The sequence below is a fragment of the Pseudorca crassidens genome, chromosome 7 (genome assembly GCF_039906515.1).
Source record: "Pseudorca crassidens isolate mPseCra1 chromosome 7, mPseCra1.hap1, whole genome shotgun sequence".
Taxonomy (NCBI): domain Eukaryota; kingdom Metazoa; phylum Chordata; class Mammalia; order Artiodactyla; family Delphinidae; genus Pseudorca; species Pseudorca crassidens.
Genome location: NC_090302.1, coordinates 64,291,971 through 64,309,465, shown reverse-complemented (window position 1 = coordinate 64,309,465; position 17,495 = coordinate 64,291,971). Strand labels below are relative to the sequence as shown.

General features: G+C 41.3%; 1 protein-coding gene across 1 annotated transcript in view; it reads left to right on the top strand.

The window, feature by feature from the left end:
• The first annotated feature begins 206 nt into the window (after positions 1–206).
• Positions 207–17,495, top strand: part of FREM1 (FRAS1 related extracellular matrix 1) — a 168,313-nt gene continuing 151,024 nt past the window's right edge. The window contains exons 1-2 of the mRNA XM_067744415.1: positions 207–428; positions 15,613–16,120. Coding sequence (XP_067600516.1) covers positions 15,881–16,120 — 240 coding nt within the window. The 5' untranslated portion in view covers positions 207–428; positions 15,613–15,880. The remainder of the gene's footprint in view (positions 429–15,612; positions 16,121–17,495) is intronic.

The following is a 17,495-nucleotide window of genomic DNA, read 5'->3' as shown; positions in this document are numbered from 1 at the left end:
CGTGCACGTGTGTTGATGCCCGTGTGTGGTGTTTTTGGGTGATTGTGTGTATGGGGTGTGGGTGTGTGCCCATGTGTGTGTCTGTGAGCGCGTGTGCCTGTGCACTGAGGGCGGGAGAGGCAGCTTCAGCTCAGCCAGTGGCGGAGCAGTTAGTACAGAACTAATAGTGAGAAAGGAAGCTGGGGAGAGACTAGGAAGAGACGCAACCAACCTTATTAACGAAAGCTCAGTTTTGTCCCTGCGGACCCAGCCAGCAGAAGGGACTGGAGAGCTTGGCTCTCTGCCAGGGAGGTCGGGCTCCCTGCAAGCAGTTGCAGGCATCCTTGATCATGCCCTTCTCCCAGGGAGCCCTGAGCTTGACAATCGGGAAGTTTTCAAAGCCGCAGAAGCTGCAGCCCCGGAGAAGACCAGCAAAGACAGTGGAGTGTGTATGTGACCTTCAGTTTTCTATTTTCTTGTTGGGTGGGTTAATGGATTTTTAGTACAAAGAAAGCTAAAACTCAGCTGACCTGAAAGACTGGAATTTCAGCTCTCTTTCCCTCCCTGGGCTGTTTTTCCTCCCCCTTCCTCTCAAAGCCCTTTAAACCAGAGATTACCGGGTCAGTGACTCTTATCCTGCCTGCCTGCGCCAATGGTTTCTAGCTCTTTGGCTTGGCAAGGAAAACCACTACCTGTAAGTATCTGCTTTATGTATTTCCTCTCATCTTGACTGTGAATGTTCTGCTAGAATGCCCCAGAGGTTATCTGTGTGGTAGCTTCACTCGAGTCTGCTTGCAAAAGTTTAATTCTCATGTAAACTCCCAAGGTGGCAAATTGCGGTGTTAAAAAGCCATATGCCCCAAGTGGGAGGCTCTTTATTATGTAACGCAACTTTATAACTCTCTTCTGAATCCATCCCCAGTAGCACTCACCAGTGAAATAAACATTTTTCCATTCTGTAATTGTCCCCCTCAAATCAGAATATTTCTTTTCAGCGAAATGAAATGGTAAAAAGAAAAGATGCCAAAATTAACAAACTAGATAATATTCTCATGGTATAAAGATATAGAAATTTGGAGGAGGTGATTTTCAGATACCCTTGCTTTAGTTTAGTTATCTTTGGATATGTATTTCTTAAAGCATGGTTTCTGTTTTTATGGGGATGAGAGCCGGTGTTGGAGAGGTAACGAAATAATATTGTTCTGAAGTTTCTGACCGATTTTTAAGCTCTTTCTTCTCATTCCTCGGATTTGGTCCAGAGACTTTGGTGCTGTAGTAAATAGTTTCCTTTAGTTGTCATCTGGATCCCCAAAATAATTTTCAAGGCATTTAATTTTTGTTTCTGTTTTTTTTTTTTTTTAAACGATTGTGTGCAGTCTTCTTGTGTGGCGTGAATTAGAAAGCTTCAAAAGAGCATTTCCGAGGGCTGGTTGGAGTTTATGGCCTGGGAATCTTGCTGGAGAGATTAACCTTTTCAGGACTGTTTCACAGACCAGAGCTAGAGATCCAAATGCTTTTCAGGTTTCTGCTCCACAAAACTGATACCACCATACGCTGCTCCAGTTAAAGCTTGAAGATTTGCTTCTTAGTCCCCTGCCTTCGTGTGATACAAGTGCCTTCAGCATAACACTAAGAAAACGTTAACTACTTTTCCTCTTTCTCTCCATCCGAGGTCCTCATAACCCAGTGTACCTAAGAACCACTTGGGTGCTTGGTGTAAGGCAGGTGCTTAGGCCACACCCCGAGAAGAGTTTACATTTTGGGTAGAGCTGAGAATTTACCCAGGTGATTCTGATGCAGGCGCGATCACACTTGCATGAGCAGTGCTCTGCATCGTCCGTCCTTGGCAATTAAATTCTTGTCACGTCCTTGGTTAATGTTAAACCTCATACCTAAATAATAAACTTGAGTTTGAGCTGATGTTGAACATAAGTTACATGAAGCATGGTTTGGCATGCTTGGCCGGCAAACCAGAACTTTTAACCAGCTCTCACACCAAACTCTTTTTTTTTTTTTTTTCCTTTGCTCCCCCTTTCCATCCTGCCTCTCCATTCCCATGAGTGAGAAAGGGAGTCAGGGAAAGGTACCCCAATTCCATGTGGCTATGTGGTCTGACCTGCTCTGCATGGATAAGCTATGTTTGTCTTGGAAACTTTAAACCCGAGGGTATTCTTAATTCTTTATCAACTTGCAGGGGATACTGTGCTCCTGGGGCTGAGTTGGGCTGAACTGAGCTGGATTATTTCTGGGGACCGTTCAGGAGCAGTTTAATTCCTAGAAATTTGTTTTGATGGGACCAACCCACAAGGATCGGGAGAAATAGGAAATGATACCTCCATCATGTTGAGGTCCTTGTTTGACAGCATATGACAGTAAGAACTCAGCTTCCATCCCCATACCCAATGACATTGAATGGCTTGTATATTTATAGTAAAAAGAAAATAGGATGTGGTCACCATTGCCCCTTCCTTTTTTTCCCTCTCCTCATTCCAAATATTTGTAGGTGTCTGCTACATGGCAGGCACTGTGTTAGTGCCAAGGACTTAGAAAGATCAGTGTGTATAATATGGATAGACTCTGTCTTCTTGGTGTTTCACATCTTAGGTGTTGCTAACCAATCTTGGATGAATCACCTATTCTTTTTATTTATTTTTTCACATTTTACAACATCTTTATTGAGATATAATTTCTATGCCATGAAAGTCACCATGAAATTCATTATAAAATGTACAATTCAGTGGTTTTTGTATATTCACAAAGTTGTGCAACCATCACCACAATTTGTTTTGAACATTTTTGTCACTCCGGGAAGAAACCCTATATTAACAGTCACTCCCCATTCCTCCCCACCCCCTCCCCTAGGCAACCCCTAATTAATCTATTTTTTTTACCTATCCTTGACTTTTCATATAAACGCAGTCATGTAATACGTAGTCTTTTGGAATCACCTATTCTTGCTAACCTTCTCTTCCTCTGTTAATATAACAAAAGGGTTGAATTCAGTGAGTTTTGATATCTTTCTAGCTCTGACATTCTGACATTGATGGATATAGCTCAGTTTCACTGTTTGCTTTGACAGCAGGCCCAAAGATTTGGCTTACAGCTTTTCTTAAAAATTGAAAAAAATACCCTTTAATTTTTTTTTTCTCTCACAAAGAACCAAGACCACTGATCTAGTGAGTTAGACAAATGCCACCTTTCAGAGCACACAGTCATTCCACACAATGGGATCCTGTAACTCTCTAGAAAGGCTTTTTCCCTGGACCAGGTTACATGGGATGGCAGCCTCTTATCTTGTCTGAATCTGGTGTTGCTCCCCCTTTGGAGAGCTGGGTGGTCTGAACAGGGCTTGCTGGCTTCCATACTTGCACAGCTTGCTCCCTGACCCTTTCATTCAAGTGATTTAATAGCTTTTGTACGACTAGGTGAGAGGCTCAAACAGAGACCTTTGAGGGGCTGGAGGAAAAAAAAAAAACAACTCCCTAATGAAATCTCGCCTTTTGTCTGTACTCGAGTTTCTCTTACTGCAGTGACTGGGGCAACATTTCAAAGGGTTCTAAAACTTGGCCATCAAGATAAGAATATCAAAATATAGCTGTGATCTATGTATTTTTCTGACAAACATAGCCTCCCGCTGTCTGAAGATACTGTGTTTGGATGGGAAAGTGCTCACTGGAGGACAGAGTACAGGGATCTTGCAAAGTTAGGATATTTTTGACAAAACGTTCTTGGCTTCTCATTGGTAAGCTTAATGGAGATGGCAAAATAGACTTTGGTTTCCCTTTAATCCCTCCCTAGTTCTGGATTTGCTGATACGGCGTCAAAATACTCCTTTGGGGCATCATCAAAAACTGCCAAGATTGTTTGTCACTCTTCACTCTCAATTTTATCCTTGAAACCTTCCTATCTGGCTTCCTTAGAGACGGGGGCAGGTAACACTCCAGGACTCACTAAGCTCCAAGTCCTTCCACTGGTGCAGTCCACTTCCCTGGGATCCCATCTCTGCATCCTATCAAGTGTTACCAGCTGCTCAGTCCTTAGAGATGCTTCCTGAATCCTTCTCTTACAATAAATAAACCAGGGCTTTGCCTCATGAGGTCACGCTCAATGCCATGGCATTTTCATTCCAAAGTCTACATTTCTTGTTAGCACAAAAATTCGTAATAAGTTATTGATATATTTCTTATAAATTATTGATATAAGCCAAAATCATTAAGTAGTTAGGATAATTTCAGAAAGGATCAGAATTCCCAGATGAGGATTCATCCAAATGTTTAAAAGTTGTTGTTTCCTATCAAATCCTGTTCATTGCATAGATTTCCTTTTTTTTCTGTGAAAGTGATTCTTCTCATAAAAACAACACAGCAACAACAGAAGAGCAGTGCTTTAGTTCTGTTTTATATAAATCTTCTCTTTTGTTATAACATGGTAGGATGAAATAGTTTGTCAAATAGGCATTAGTGATTTTTTTGAAACCAGAAGGTAGCGTTGATAGGAGAGCCCTATCAAATATTGAATCAGAGTGTGGTGTAGTAGAAAAAAAGAATGGCCTTTGAATAAATTTCAGCTGGGTTCCAACCCTAGGCTGTGATGTTCTTTGGTTCTGTGATGTTGGCCAAATTACTTACCAGTTTCCTTGGGAGTAAAACAAATACATATATACTTACCTCACCAGGTGTTTGGAAGGGCTAAAAGACATTTGGAAAGCACCCAGCATGGTGCATGACATATGATAAGTTCTCAATAAATATTTCTTCTTTAGGAGAGGACTAACAGGTGTGAAGGCTGGAAAGAATCAAACATGTGGGGAGCCAGGCAATTTATAGGTGAAAAGAAAAGGGAAATGGGAAATAGAACTTTCTTCCAGACCTCATGGACTGGGCAGGATAGATCTCCATCCACCACTTCCTCTGCCTCTAACTCTGGGCAGCAGCCTTGTACTCCCTTGATTCCTTCTTCCAGATTAAGTGGAAGCATGAAACAAATCCATGAGCTCACACACTACCAAAGGGATTTGTTAAGGAGAAAACAAAGGCAATGTGAATATCATTCTGTCCTTTTCTTCCTGACCCTTCAGAACTGGAGACTTGTATAGCCATTGCACATAAATATCTGAGGAGAAGAATCATTTTGTTTCTCTTGGGATTTTTCTCCATGGTAGCAAGTGGCCTAACCTCAGGGGAAAGTATTTGTTTGAGATTTTGAAACTCTGCAATTGCCCCATGGTCAGCCTACGAGCTACCACCAAGTGGAAAGACACAGCCATTCAAGCATGTGGTGTGAGCTCTTGCTCTCCCTCTCTGTCTCTGTCTCTCTCTGTCTCTCACTCTTCTACCAGTTTTTCTTTTATGTCCAAAGTTTGCATTGGGGTAAGTCAGTCTCTCAACTGATAACGTATTGATCTTCTCTGTGCCAAGCCCTGTGACCAGGACTGGAGATGTTTGAGTGAGCAGAACAATTATGGTTGTTATCTTCAAGAAGCTTACAGACTAAGGTCAAAGGCAGACATGTATAAATGACTGCAAATAAACATTTAAATGCCTGTAGGTGTGCAACATGTGGTAAGGGGTATTGCAGGATTCTATGCAAGCAGTTAAAACTGGTCTGGGAGGTTGAGACCTGAAGGATGGGTAGAATTTAGCCAAATGGAGTGGTAGGTGGGAGAGGGGAAAAGGGCATTCATAGCAGATGGGACAACATGGATGGAACATGTAAAGGCCTAGAATGGGCAGTGCCGCGAGTTTAAGGAAGGAACGAAGACCTGAGTGACTAGCTTGTCCGTGGCAAGGAGGAGAGTCATGTGAGAAGAGGCTGGAGAGGTGGCAGGGGGCAACCATACAGGGAAATCCAGTCTCACAGTTAAAAGGGACCCCAGAAAGCACCTAACCCACACTCCCTCCCTGAGACAAAGATCCCTTCCTGTGTCTGTACCTCAGCCCTCACCATTACTGGACAGCTTTGAAGGAAAGTTCTTTCTGAGGGGAAGCTGAGATTCACCCATCCTCCCTGTTTCTGCACACGGGAACCACAGAATAAAGTCACTCCTCCTGCAGGTGTTTGAAGACAATTTTCTTTTTTTTCATAAATTACTGCCCAAGTAAATCTTCTCTTTCCCATATATTTGCAATTGATTTTTTGGGATGTAAATTTATATGTTTGTGCTTGTTGAAAGTGAACTTGCTGGCTTCAGCCCATCATTCCAGCCTCCATTATCCAGGACGTCGATCTTGATTATGCCCTCAGTGGTAACAGTTAACCTTCCTGGGTTTTTGCTGTCTGTGAATCAGATAAGCTTGTTTCTATATCTTTGTTTAGGAATTTGGAAAATTGTTTAACCAGAAGGAGCCAAAAATGGAGCTATGGGCACCACTCAAGATGTTACTCACAGAAATGTCCAGGTATAAATGAGAAGAGCTCAAAGATGTTAATGTGTGTTGATAGTCTTGTTTTGACAAGAATGCTAAGAGCACAGTTCAACTATCATTGCTGATTTCATTTATTGATACATGTGTTGAATGTGTATCACATGCAACAGACAGTTCTGTCCTCCTGCTTTCAAAACACATAGTCACACCATCATGTAGGATATGATAAATGCCCCATGATGGGTTTCAGTAAAATGTGACTTTTCTGCAATCGCAGAAACCAAATGGAATGATCAGGTCTTAGGGCATCTTGGAGGAGGCATTTCACAAGGCATTGATAGGTGAGGAAGATTTTAATAAGGATGGAAGCAAAGACATGCAGGGGGCAGACATGAGCAGGGGCTTACAGGTGGGAAGTGTCAAGCAGGTCACTGTGAATGTGTAACTGAGGTTACGGGAGAGGGAGGCTGTGATTTGGGGCTACATGAGCCTAGAGGTGATGGCCAAAGACCATAGGAGTGGATATGTAGTGAGAAGCCAGTTGAAGTCAGATTTTTTTAAAATGTCGTATTTTCAATGATACAATGTGACCAAGAGAGGAGAAAACAGAGGGTGGAAAGAAAAGGAAGAGAAGATAAAAGAGAAAGAAGCATTGGTGAGGTAGAAGGAGAAGTGGGGAGTATACTGAGTCCATAAACTAGGGGAGAAGAAATTGTGCAGAAAGTGTGGGTGTAGCGCATTGTTGGGCACTATAGAGATCAGAGAGGATTGTTGGAGAAAAGTTCAATTTGCTGTAACAGTTAGGAGGTCACTGGCAGCCTTTGACACAGCTATTTCAGTGGACTGGGGGCAATCAAAATCAAGGGTCCTTTTAGGAAATACAAGGCTGGTGAAGGAGTGGGTAGAGATAGCATTTTAAGGAGATAGGATAGTTGGTCAAGACGAGGTATATAATGGGAAAGGGGAAAAGAAAATGTTTGATGAGGATTAGTAGTTAATAGTCGCAATAACAATGTGCTTAGATGTGCCCACCCTAATGACCTCATTTTAATTTTCCTCCTTACGGACTCTATCTCTAAATATAGTAACATTCTGAGGTACTGGGGGTTAGGAATTCAATATATGGATTTTGGGGGAACAAAATTCAGCCTATAACACCATACCAGCACATCAAGGCCTCCTCCTGGCATTAATTAGCTGATCTTCCAAATTCTCTAGACATTACTGCAGCAAAAGAAAATAGAATGAAACCTGTAGCCACATAAACCCACATTTAAAAATCAGTTTAGTTTCTGCTTTATAGATGTTAAAAAAAAATCAGTTTATAGTGCACTCTGGATTTAGAGTTTGTCTTCAGGATGAGGTGACAGAGAAACTTCCTCAAGCAGGACTACCTTTGCACTTTCTGGGTTTTTTAATTTAAAAAAATGGTTTTCTATAAGTTTGCAAACTTTGGGCTTAAACGTTTTCTTTCTGCAGGAATTCTTACAGCCTTTAGTAAGCTCATATTACATTGTAAATCTTTAAAAGAAGATTTTGGCATTCTGTGCTTCACATATATTTGGGTATAGAAGACTTATGCGGAAAACTTTTTAACGTCTCCAACATGTGCATTTTAAAAAACACAGTTTGAAAAATGTGGCCTTTATCAGCCAGATAGACATTGAAGTGTTGAAAAATCTAGGAAAGGAGACCTAATGAGTTTGTGTGGTGGTCAAAGATTCATCTTTGCAATCTTGCCCTGGATGGTACAGCCTGAGGGACACTTTCTCTCCACAGAGTGAAAATTAGGGTGTAAATTAGTACCATCTTTCCAAGTAGCATGCATCGAGAGCCTCAAAATAAGTTTTATACCCTTTGATCTTATGATTCCACTTCCAAAAAACTATCAGAAGGAAATAACTAGAAAAATAAGCTGATTTAATGAAGGATTTTTTCATCACAATCTATTGACATAGTAACTAGTTCAACACAACAATGGAATGACTCTAGAAATCCATGTAGAGGATGTAGTGCACAGATGAAAAGTAAGATCACAAGGAACGTTTAATAATATGGAAAATGGTTAGAATAGAATGTTATGTAACTGGAAAAGAATGGTACACTACTCTTTTTGTAGTGTGGTTCTAATTAAGTTTAAAAACTGTAGATACATATACTTACTTATGAAAACCGAAGGGCATTTTCTTTGGGTGTTGGGAAAGTGTAATGTTTTCCTTTTCTTTATGTGTTTATATTTTTATCCTTTAGTTAAGGAGCATGTATTTCTTTTACACACATAAAAGGAAGTTATTTTCAGAAAAAACAGGTAAATAGATAAAATGAAGGATACGGACTAGTTGATTTCTGAGTTTTCTCGTAAACCACACATCTGTGATTTAGATTACAGTTTAGAAAAAGTTTCAGAGTGAAGGAAGCAGAATGTTATAAACAAAATCAACATGTATTTTATTAATTTAATAGACTGGAATTTTGAAGTGGCCTGTTTGCTTTGAGGCCTTTAAACTGTGCTTGTAGTGTAAGGAGTTGGAACACTCAGATGCTGGTAGGCAAGGTATCTGCATTAATTATATGTTCTTAAAGTAACAGCTACTTCCTTGAGAGAACATTGCCTCCACTGAAATATTTATTTTTGTAATTTATTTTATTTATTTATTTTTGGCTGCATTGGGTCTTTGTTGCTGTGTGCAGGCTTTCTGTTGTTGCGGTGAGTGGGGACTACTCTTGCTGCGCTGCGCGGGCTTCTCATTGTGGTGGCTTCTCTTGTTGCGGAGCATGGGCTCTAGGTGCGTGGGCTTCAGTAGTTGTGGCATGCGGGCTCAGTAGTTGTGGCTCATGGACTCTAGAGAGTAGGCTCAGTATTTGTGGCTCACGGGCTTTGTTGCTCCGCAGCACGTGGGATCTTCCCAGACCAGGGATCGAATCCATGTCCCCTGCATTGGCAGGTGGATTCTTAACCACTGAGCCACTAGGGAAGACCGCCTCCAGTGAAACTTTAACTCCTGCAACAGCCATCAGTTGCTGTCTGGGACCATAAAGGAAGTTGTTAAGGGTTTGCATACTGTAGGAAAAAGACTCCAGGGATAGTGAAGGAATTGCAAAGAGTATATGATTTTGTTGTAATGCAAAGTGGTATAATATAGCAGTTAAGTGCACAGGTCCTGGGGTCGGCAAATATGGGTTATAAGATGCTGGAGTCAAGCTGATGACTTTAGGCAGGTAACTTAAACCTCTTTGTACCTCATTTTCCAAATCTGTAAAATCACTGTCTACTTCCTGAAACCATTATAGGAATTAAACAAGATAATGTATGTAAAGTCCTTTGAACAACACCTCATCCATAGTAAGCACTTAATAAATGTTCGTTTTTATTATGATTATGATGTCACTTCCTTAAGTCACTGTTTATCTATAAAATCAGAATAATAATAGAAACTGCTTTATAGGTTTGTTGTGAGAAATAAATGAAAACAAATATATAAAGAATGTAGCCCAGTACCTGTATACAGCAAGTAAAAAGTACTAGTAGACATAAAATGAGAAAAGGAAGATACAGTCAGCCTTCCATATCTGTGCATTCTACATCCGTGGATTCAGCCAACTACGATTGAAAATATTTGAAAGAAAAACTCCAGAAAGTTCCAAAAAGCAAAACTTGAATTTGCCTGGCAACTATTTACACAGCATTTACCTTGTATTTACAACTATTTACATAGCATTTACATTGTATTAGGTATTATAAGTAATCTAGAGGTGATTTAAAGTGTGTGGGCAGATGTTCATAGGTTATACGTAAACACTTCGCCACTTTATATAAAGGACTTGAGCATCATCGTGGCGTTTGGTATCTGTGGAGGGTTGGGGGGGTTACTGGAACCAACCCCTGTGGATACTGAGGGACAACTGTGCTATAAATTGTTGAGGAAAATCAATCTTAGAAGTCACAAGCTATTTTTTTCTTCTCCACGATTCTATTCTCTCCGGAAATCCTGTGTTGGGTAAGATCACCACGGATTCTCCACCCCTGTGGGGGGCATTGAACACTTAAACCTCCATAAGAGGTGATGAGCTTCTTGAAAGAGAGGAACCTGTTTTGTATTTGTGTGTTCCCAGGGCTGCTTTTGCAGTGAGACTGTCAGCATAGAGGAGGACAGAGCCCTTCCCTAGGGTGCCAGAGGCCTGCTTCTCCCAGGCTGTGCTGCCTCCGGCTGTGACCTTGGGCCAGCCTTAGACTGACTCCTTGTTGCTTATGACAAGGTGCAGTTAGACTTCTCTGTCTCTCTCAGGGAAGGAAAGTCAGAGGAGGCAGTGGATCTGAAGTCCTTGGTAAAATCTAAGTCTTAATTTCCTCAACTACTACACAAAGAAGAGAGCCACTTTCTCTGAGTTTAGACAGTTAGTTGTTCCCTTGGGGGACCGTTCTCCTCATTTCCAGTTCATTGCTCTTGGGTGAATCAATTTATGTCACATATGATTCGGAATCATTTCAGTTATTCTGTGGATAATTATATGCAGCTATGAGTTTATGCCTGAAACTTTTACATTTGATTCATATGAATTATTTTGGAAATCAATTTGAGTGAAAATCATGATGATTGAAAAAATTCATTGTAAGTAATTCCACGATGGCTTCTATGTTTCTTCTGACTGGTATTTTAAAGATTTTAATATAGAATACAAGTCAGAAAATCTTCACGGGCTTTCTTACCAGTCTAGTCAAGGATATCAGAATCTCTCTATGTTTGAGTGGGTGGGAATGGGTTGATCCTGAGTTGGCTACTTCTTTTTTTACTCAAAATGCCACTTCTCTGTTAGTTTATTTTCTTTCTTAAAGACTATAGGGTACTTGTAGGATCTGAAGCTGTGAGTCATGAGGTAATAGCTTCAAGCACAGGGAAGATAAAATGTTCCATTGTTTACATCATCTTTGGTTGATTGGTAATAACTACCTGGAGTGCTGAGAAGAGTATCAGACCAGTAAGAGTTCTGCAAATAGCAGAGCAAGCCAGCAAAAGGTTATGATAGATTATTGATATCTTTTGGGTTTTTTTAATTAATTAATTAATTTTTGGCTGCGTTGGGTCTTTATTGCTGCGCGCGGGCGTTCTCTAGTTGTGGCGAGCGGGGACTACTCTTGCTGTGGTGCGTGGGCTTCTCATGGCGGTGGCTTCTCTTGTTGCGGAGCACGGGCTCTAGGTGCGCGGGCTTCAGGAGTTGTGGCTCGTGGGCTGTAGGCACGTGGGCTTCAGTAGTTGTGGTGCACACGCTTAGTTGCTCCGTGGCATGTGGTGTCTTCCCGGACCAGGACTTGAACCCGTGTCTCCTGCATTAGCGGGTGGATTCTTAACCACTGCGCCACCAGGGAAGTCTGATTATTGATATCTTGATATCTGTGCTGGGTGCAGGATGGGGAAGGTGCTTCTCTTGTGTCATGTAGCTTCCATTGTAAAATTCCACAGAGGAACAATAGTAAATATGATTCTCTTCAGGGCACGTCATTAACATTGACCATCAAGAAGTTCCATTGCAGAGAGAGCCTGGGAGGACAGCTGGGATCCTGCTTTTCCTGTTGTGCACAGATTACCTAAGATAAATGACAGGAGTACCATGTTTATATCAGCATGGAGAATACATCCTCCTGTGGTTAAACTGAACGTGTAATTATGAAATGAAAACCAGCTCAGCTCTACCAGATGAAATGTTACTGAATCATTTTCTTCTGTTCAGGAATTTACTAAGAAAGAAAGAAATTTACTAAGAACACTTTTTGAATTTTTATAAGGAAGAACTCAGAGCAGGATGGTTTTCCACTTTCCAAAACATCTTTTCACTTTTTTGTTGGCTTGTAGAGATATCCTTCGAATACATGATTTCCACATGAAGAAAAAAGGCAAGGGTGGGAAATGGCCTGTGAGAGCATAACTGATTTGCAGGATGACGTGAGGATTGTGAAATGCTGAGAAGCAGCTGAATCACACAAGCAAGCAGACAGGATTTGTTTCTATTGCAGCATCAAATTAAGTCCCATGTGGCTAAAAGTCAGTTGGCTTACAAGCTCCCTTGTAGAATCTGGCCACCTTTCTACTTCCCTTCCAAAGCTCCCACTGATTCTGCTGACGCTGTGGCTGCCCACATCAGTGATGAGAGCAAGCTACAGACAGCTGGATTCTGAGGATCTGACTTGGCCCTATGTTGGGATTAAGCAAACAGAGCTCTCAAGATGTGTTAGGTTTCCCACTAGGGTGTTGTCAAGTAAATGTTGGCTGCCTCTGGACATTGTAATTTTGTACCAGAAACAAGACAATTCTGTCATCTTCTTTGGTAGAGATAAAAAATCCATCATCATCTGAAATCTTGTTTGACTTAGAATCCTGATTTCCATTGCTATTGTTCTGTGTGGTTTTTGTTCTTTTGTTTTGCCTTTTCCCTCTCTGTTCATCCAAATCCTTTTCTCTTTCCCCTCCACTGCCACCTTCTTCCTGTGAAAAATCAGAGCAATATTTTCCATGGAATGTCTACGTACTTGGCATTTCCTAACACCAACAGAAAAATGCAAGCGCAAAATTAGAATGTAAATAAAACACAAATAAAGCATATTCTTTTTGATCTTTATGGCACCTAATTTGGTAGCCCAGTTGATTGAAGGCTGAGTTTTGTTTGATTTTGAACTTAGAAATTGTTACTCTTGCACTGTTTACCTCCCAGCAGTGTTGAGGTAATACTGAAATATTAGCATTCAGTTTCTTACTTCGACCTCCTGTTTTAAGACTGTGAGGAAGAAAAAGAGACATTTTGAATGTCCTTAAAACACACTTTGACTTTTACTGAACCTAATTCTGCCCCCTTCATCCAGGACCAGGTCCTGCCATTCTGTTTTTCTTGAGACAAGCTTTACCCTCTTATTCCTTTGACATATTTTGTAATAATAACATTACATTTATATGGGGCTTTGTAGTTAAGGAAATATTTCCACATGGACTATTTCGTTTGGCCTCACAGGGGAACTGGAACAGGCAAGACAGATGGCCCCATTTTTGAAAGAGAAAACAGATGTTCAGAAGAACCAGGGTTAGAATCCAGGTCTTCAGATTCAGGTCTTCTCTTCCCACATCACTGTGGCACGGGAAGCCACAGAAATAGATTTCCTTTTCTTTCTCTCTTGTTTCTTCCTGGTAGATGAACATTAGAATCTTGGTCTTTGACCTTATCTGCTCATTAAGGACTTACTATGCTATAATTAGAGAATGAGCTATTTCCCCATATGCTGTAGGTAAGAAGTTAAAATATTTACCTGATTTGTGACTAAACAAAATTAACAAAAAAATTGAAGAATAAGGTAGTTATTAACAGTGTAAAGTTACACTGGTTTATTATGCCCATTGGAAGGTCTTGCATTTTCATGATTTTAATGATTTCTGCACATGGCTACTGAAATATTTGTCAGAAGGTGTAGAAAAAAATGCCATCTTTCCTGTTTAACAGTAGGTTAAACAGGAAAGAAGTTTACATTCTCTGCCATGTAAAATTCTGGCAGAGTGGGCTGGTGTGGTGACTTCACTTTGCAAATGTCCCAAACACCCAGGCTCCTTCTGGCTCACAGCTCTGCTAGCCTGAGGTGTGGCTCTCTTTTTTATGTGCAGGGCAGCCTCCTCAGTCTGGGTAACAAGAGGGAGAGAAGCATAAAGATAAATCCATGAAAAAAAAGGAAGAACGAGGTCGCTAGGGAGTGAGGGTAGACAAAAAACAGGTCCCAGGACTGGACCCTAGGCTCCCCAACATGAAAAAAGTCAGGGATTCTAGGAAGAAGCAGCAAAGGAGAAGAAGGGAGATGAGAAGAATGCCTGAGAGTATAGAGTCCTTGCAGCCTTTATGGGTTAATTTAATTCATTGAAATCTCAGAAAGCCAAGTTTTTTCTCTTATCTCTCAGTTTTGGGTGATGCCTACCCACCCTGTTGCTTCTCTTCTTTGTGAAAGCGCTGCTTTTTTGAATGGTCTTAGATGCCAAAGGTGAATGGAAACAAGTTGTGAAAGTTCAACAAGCAGGTTTGCATTCTTGCCCAAACAAGCCAACCTAATTCAGCCTGAGCGTGGGCAACATGGTCAGTGGGAGGATGGGACTGTTTTATGTGGGGACCGACACCATAAAAAACAGGCTGCTCTGTGAAGTGTGCACCCGCCCGCCCCCAGGTGTTAGGTGACATGTCACGCACTGTCTCAAAAGTGAAAGGTTTCAAACAGGGACAAGAGAATGAGCCTTCCCTTAATGTATTAGAGGTGGGCAATAGTGGCATTTTTGTCTACACCTTCTGACAAACATTTCAGTATCCGTGTGCAGAAATCATTAAAATCATGAAAATGCAAGACCTTCCAATGGGCATAATAAACCACCATTATGGTCTGTCATGGATAACTAATCGTGGATATGATTGGTTCACCTAATCTTATCTTGGAATTAAAGATATATTTCAATACCTTGCACTTTGGATAAAATCATTTCTGTTCTTATGGGACACAGAGAAATACTTATGAAATTCTAAGTGGTTAAAATAGAAAAAAAGACTCCACTTGTGCGAATTCTATACTTTCTATGTAGTTAGCATTGCAGATGATGTATAAATGCACGTACATCTGCCGTGTCATTAGCTGTATATGTTGAAACTACGTTACTGGATTCCTAGCCCTTGTTACACCTAAACAAAACCCCAAATGATCACTTAGAAAAAATGTCTTTTCTCCAGTTTCCACTCAAGCGTTTCTTAGGCGTCTTCATTGTCCAGCAAAGTCAAAATTGTGCCCGTGTGACAAATTATTAAGCCTTTTTTTTTTTTGAGTGGGTTGTACTGATTTAGAATTAATCATGTTTTCAAACAGTGGGCAAGTAATTCTATCAGCTCTCTTGCACAAATGAGGTTACAGTCCTCACTTATCAAGTGAGAAGACAAAAGCAAAGAGTTCAACAACTTTCTCTGAACGCAGAGGAGCAAACGCTGCCCATGGCCGTGAGGCGGGCTGCCTCCTGTCGGACCACACAACTGACGTCCCTGTTGGGGCCCGTTGAGTCCGGAAGCAGGAGTTACCGCCCGGGAATGAAATGGCTGCATTGCCTTTCAGATGCCCCTGGAGGTCAAGTTAGTTTATTTGTTTTTAATTTAGCTGAAATTACAGGCTGGTTGAAAGATTCCTTTGTCGGTGGGGGTCTTTTGAATAAGCCACATAAACCTTTTTGTTTCTCTCTCACTTTCCTCCAACTCCTCGTCCCATTTGCAGGATTAAAAAAGCACTTGGGAGGCACATTAATCTTGCCGGGCGTTGTCAGGAGTGATCAGCGAGTTTTATTAAAAGCTCTGGGACTGCCTGAAAGACCTCCTTGTCTGAGTTTGAAATGAAAGGGACGTGTTAAGATCTTGGGGCACATTGTCGGGACCCCTTGCCCTGCCCCTTGGACTATGAGCTGACACCCCTGGAGAAGGCACAGAAGCCCTCCTTTGTTGAAGGGATTTCACTGGTGGATGGAAACGAGTTGGCCCCTGTCGGCATGAGCGCTCTACGCTGGGGTGGGCTCGGTGCCCTGCTGCTGTTGCTCAGGCTGCTCCCAGGCTGGGCCAGCCTCACCCTCATCCGTGTTAACCGAGGGGTCAGGGTGATGAAGGGCAGCTCCGCCTTCCTGTCTCAGGATGACCTGAAGTTCGCCATCCCCAAAGAGAAAGATGCCTGCAAAGTGGAGGTTGTGATGAATGAACCAATAACCCAGAGGGTTGGGAAACTCACTCCACAGGTAGGTCATATCTGAGATTTGCTATTTAATAGTGTGTATGAATGAGAGTGTGTGATAATGTTGGGGGTGGGGGAGAGAGAGAGCGAGAGAGAGAGAGAGAGAGAGAGAGAGAGAGAGAGAGAGGGAGCGAGAGAGAGAGAGAGAGAGAGAGAGAGAGAGAAAGAGAGAGAGAGAGAGAGAGATCAAGCTCTTCCTTCAAGCTACCAGAGGTGAGTGTTGTAAGGTGTTCAAATCTGAAACGGTGGAGTTGCAGTTAGCGGGCATAATACTGCACTGTTTTTTCTATGCAAGGTGAAACCTGTTAAAAAAAGTTTTTTTGACGTATAAGGACATATAACATTAGTTTCAGGTATACGAGGTAATGATTTGAGATTGGTCAAACCTGTTTTTTGAATGTTCTTGGGTGACTGTGGATTACAGCCTTGAAACCAACAGGAGTTACTCCTATTTATGTCAACCCCTCTGGAGGAAGGATGGTTCGAACAGATATGGATGGATGCATTTTTAAAATTAGTAATGTACCAAATTGACAAGTCTTTCCAATTTATCCTCTCTTATTGATGAAATCTTGTGTAAATATTCCTTATAAAACAGCTAATCAGCCAGGAAAAGGCATAATGGTAAGGGAATCACATCTTATTTTAGGTACATGGCCACTCTATGAGAATCTTAGGGGAGAGAGAGAAAAAAACAGAGCGAGGGGGAGAGAGAGAGAGAGAGAGAGAAGTAAACGAGAGGGAGAGAGAATGAAAACGGGTTGGAGTGGGCAGTCTCCTGTGTGGTGTGATATGGTCAGTCTTCATGGGACTATTCCTGCCCCCAAATTATCTCACCCATGGCCAGAGTGCCTTTGGATAAGATATCAGGGTTTCAGGACATCTTTAGCACACATTTGTGACTGCAGAATAGCAAAAGTTAAACACGAAGACATTTTCATCTATTACCATCCCTTGAACGTTCCCTTGAGTAAGGGATGAGATCTGGAAATGATATATGAAGACACTTCATTTTAAATATTCATTGTTCTTCAAAAATGTCTTCATAAAAAATTTTTTTCCCTTTAATCACTACCATGGAGACCTTGTCATTTAAGGGTGTTAGGTGCTCAATCCTTTTGTAGGGTGGAGTTACCCTCTAATTCATTGGGTTTAGGAAAGTCTGTATTATCATACATTTGCTTAAAGAGCTTATCTTTATACACAATAGAAAATTGCTTCTGGTCTTATTACTTGTTTCTACTGTGGTTTAACTTTCTTCTCAAGGCAAACAGTTTTCAGAATATTCAATGCTGGGTATGGCTGCTGCTCCTAGCAAAATACAGCATTTCTGTTTGCTGAACTGTGAGCATTAATGTTCTTCCTCTTCCTCTCTATTT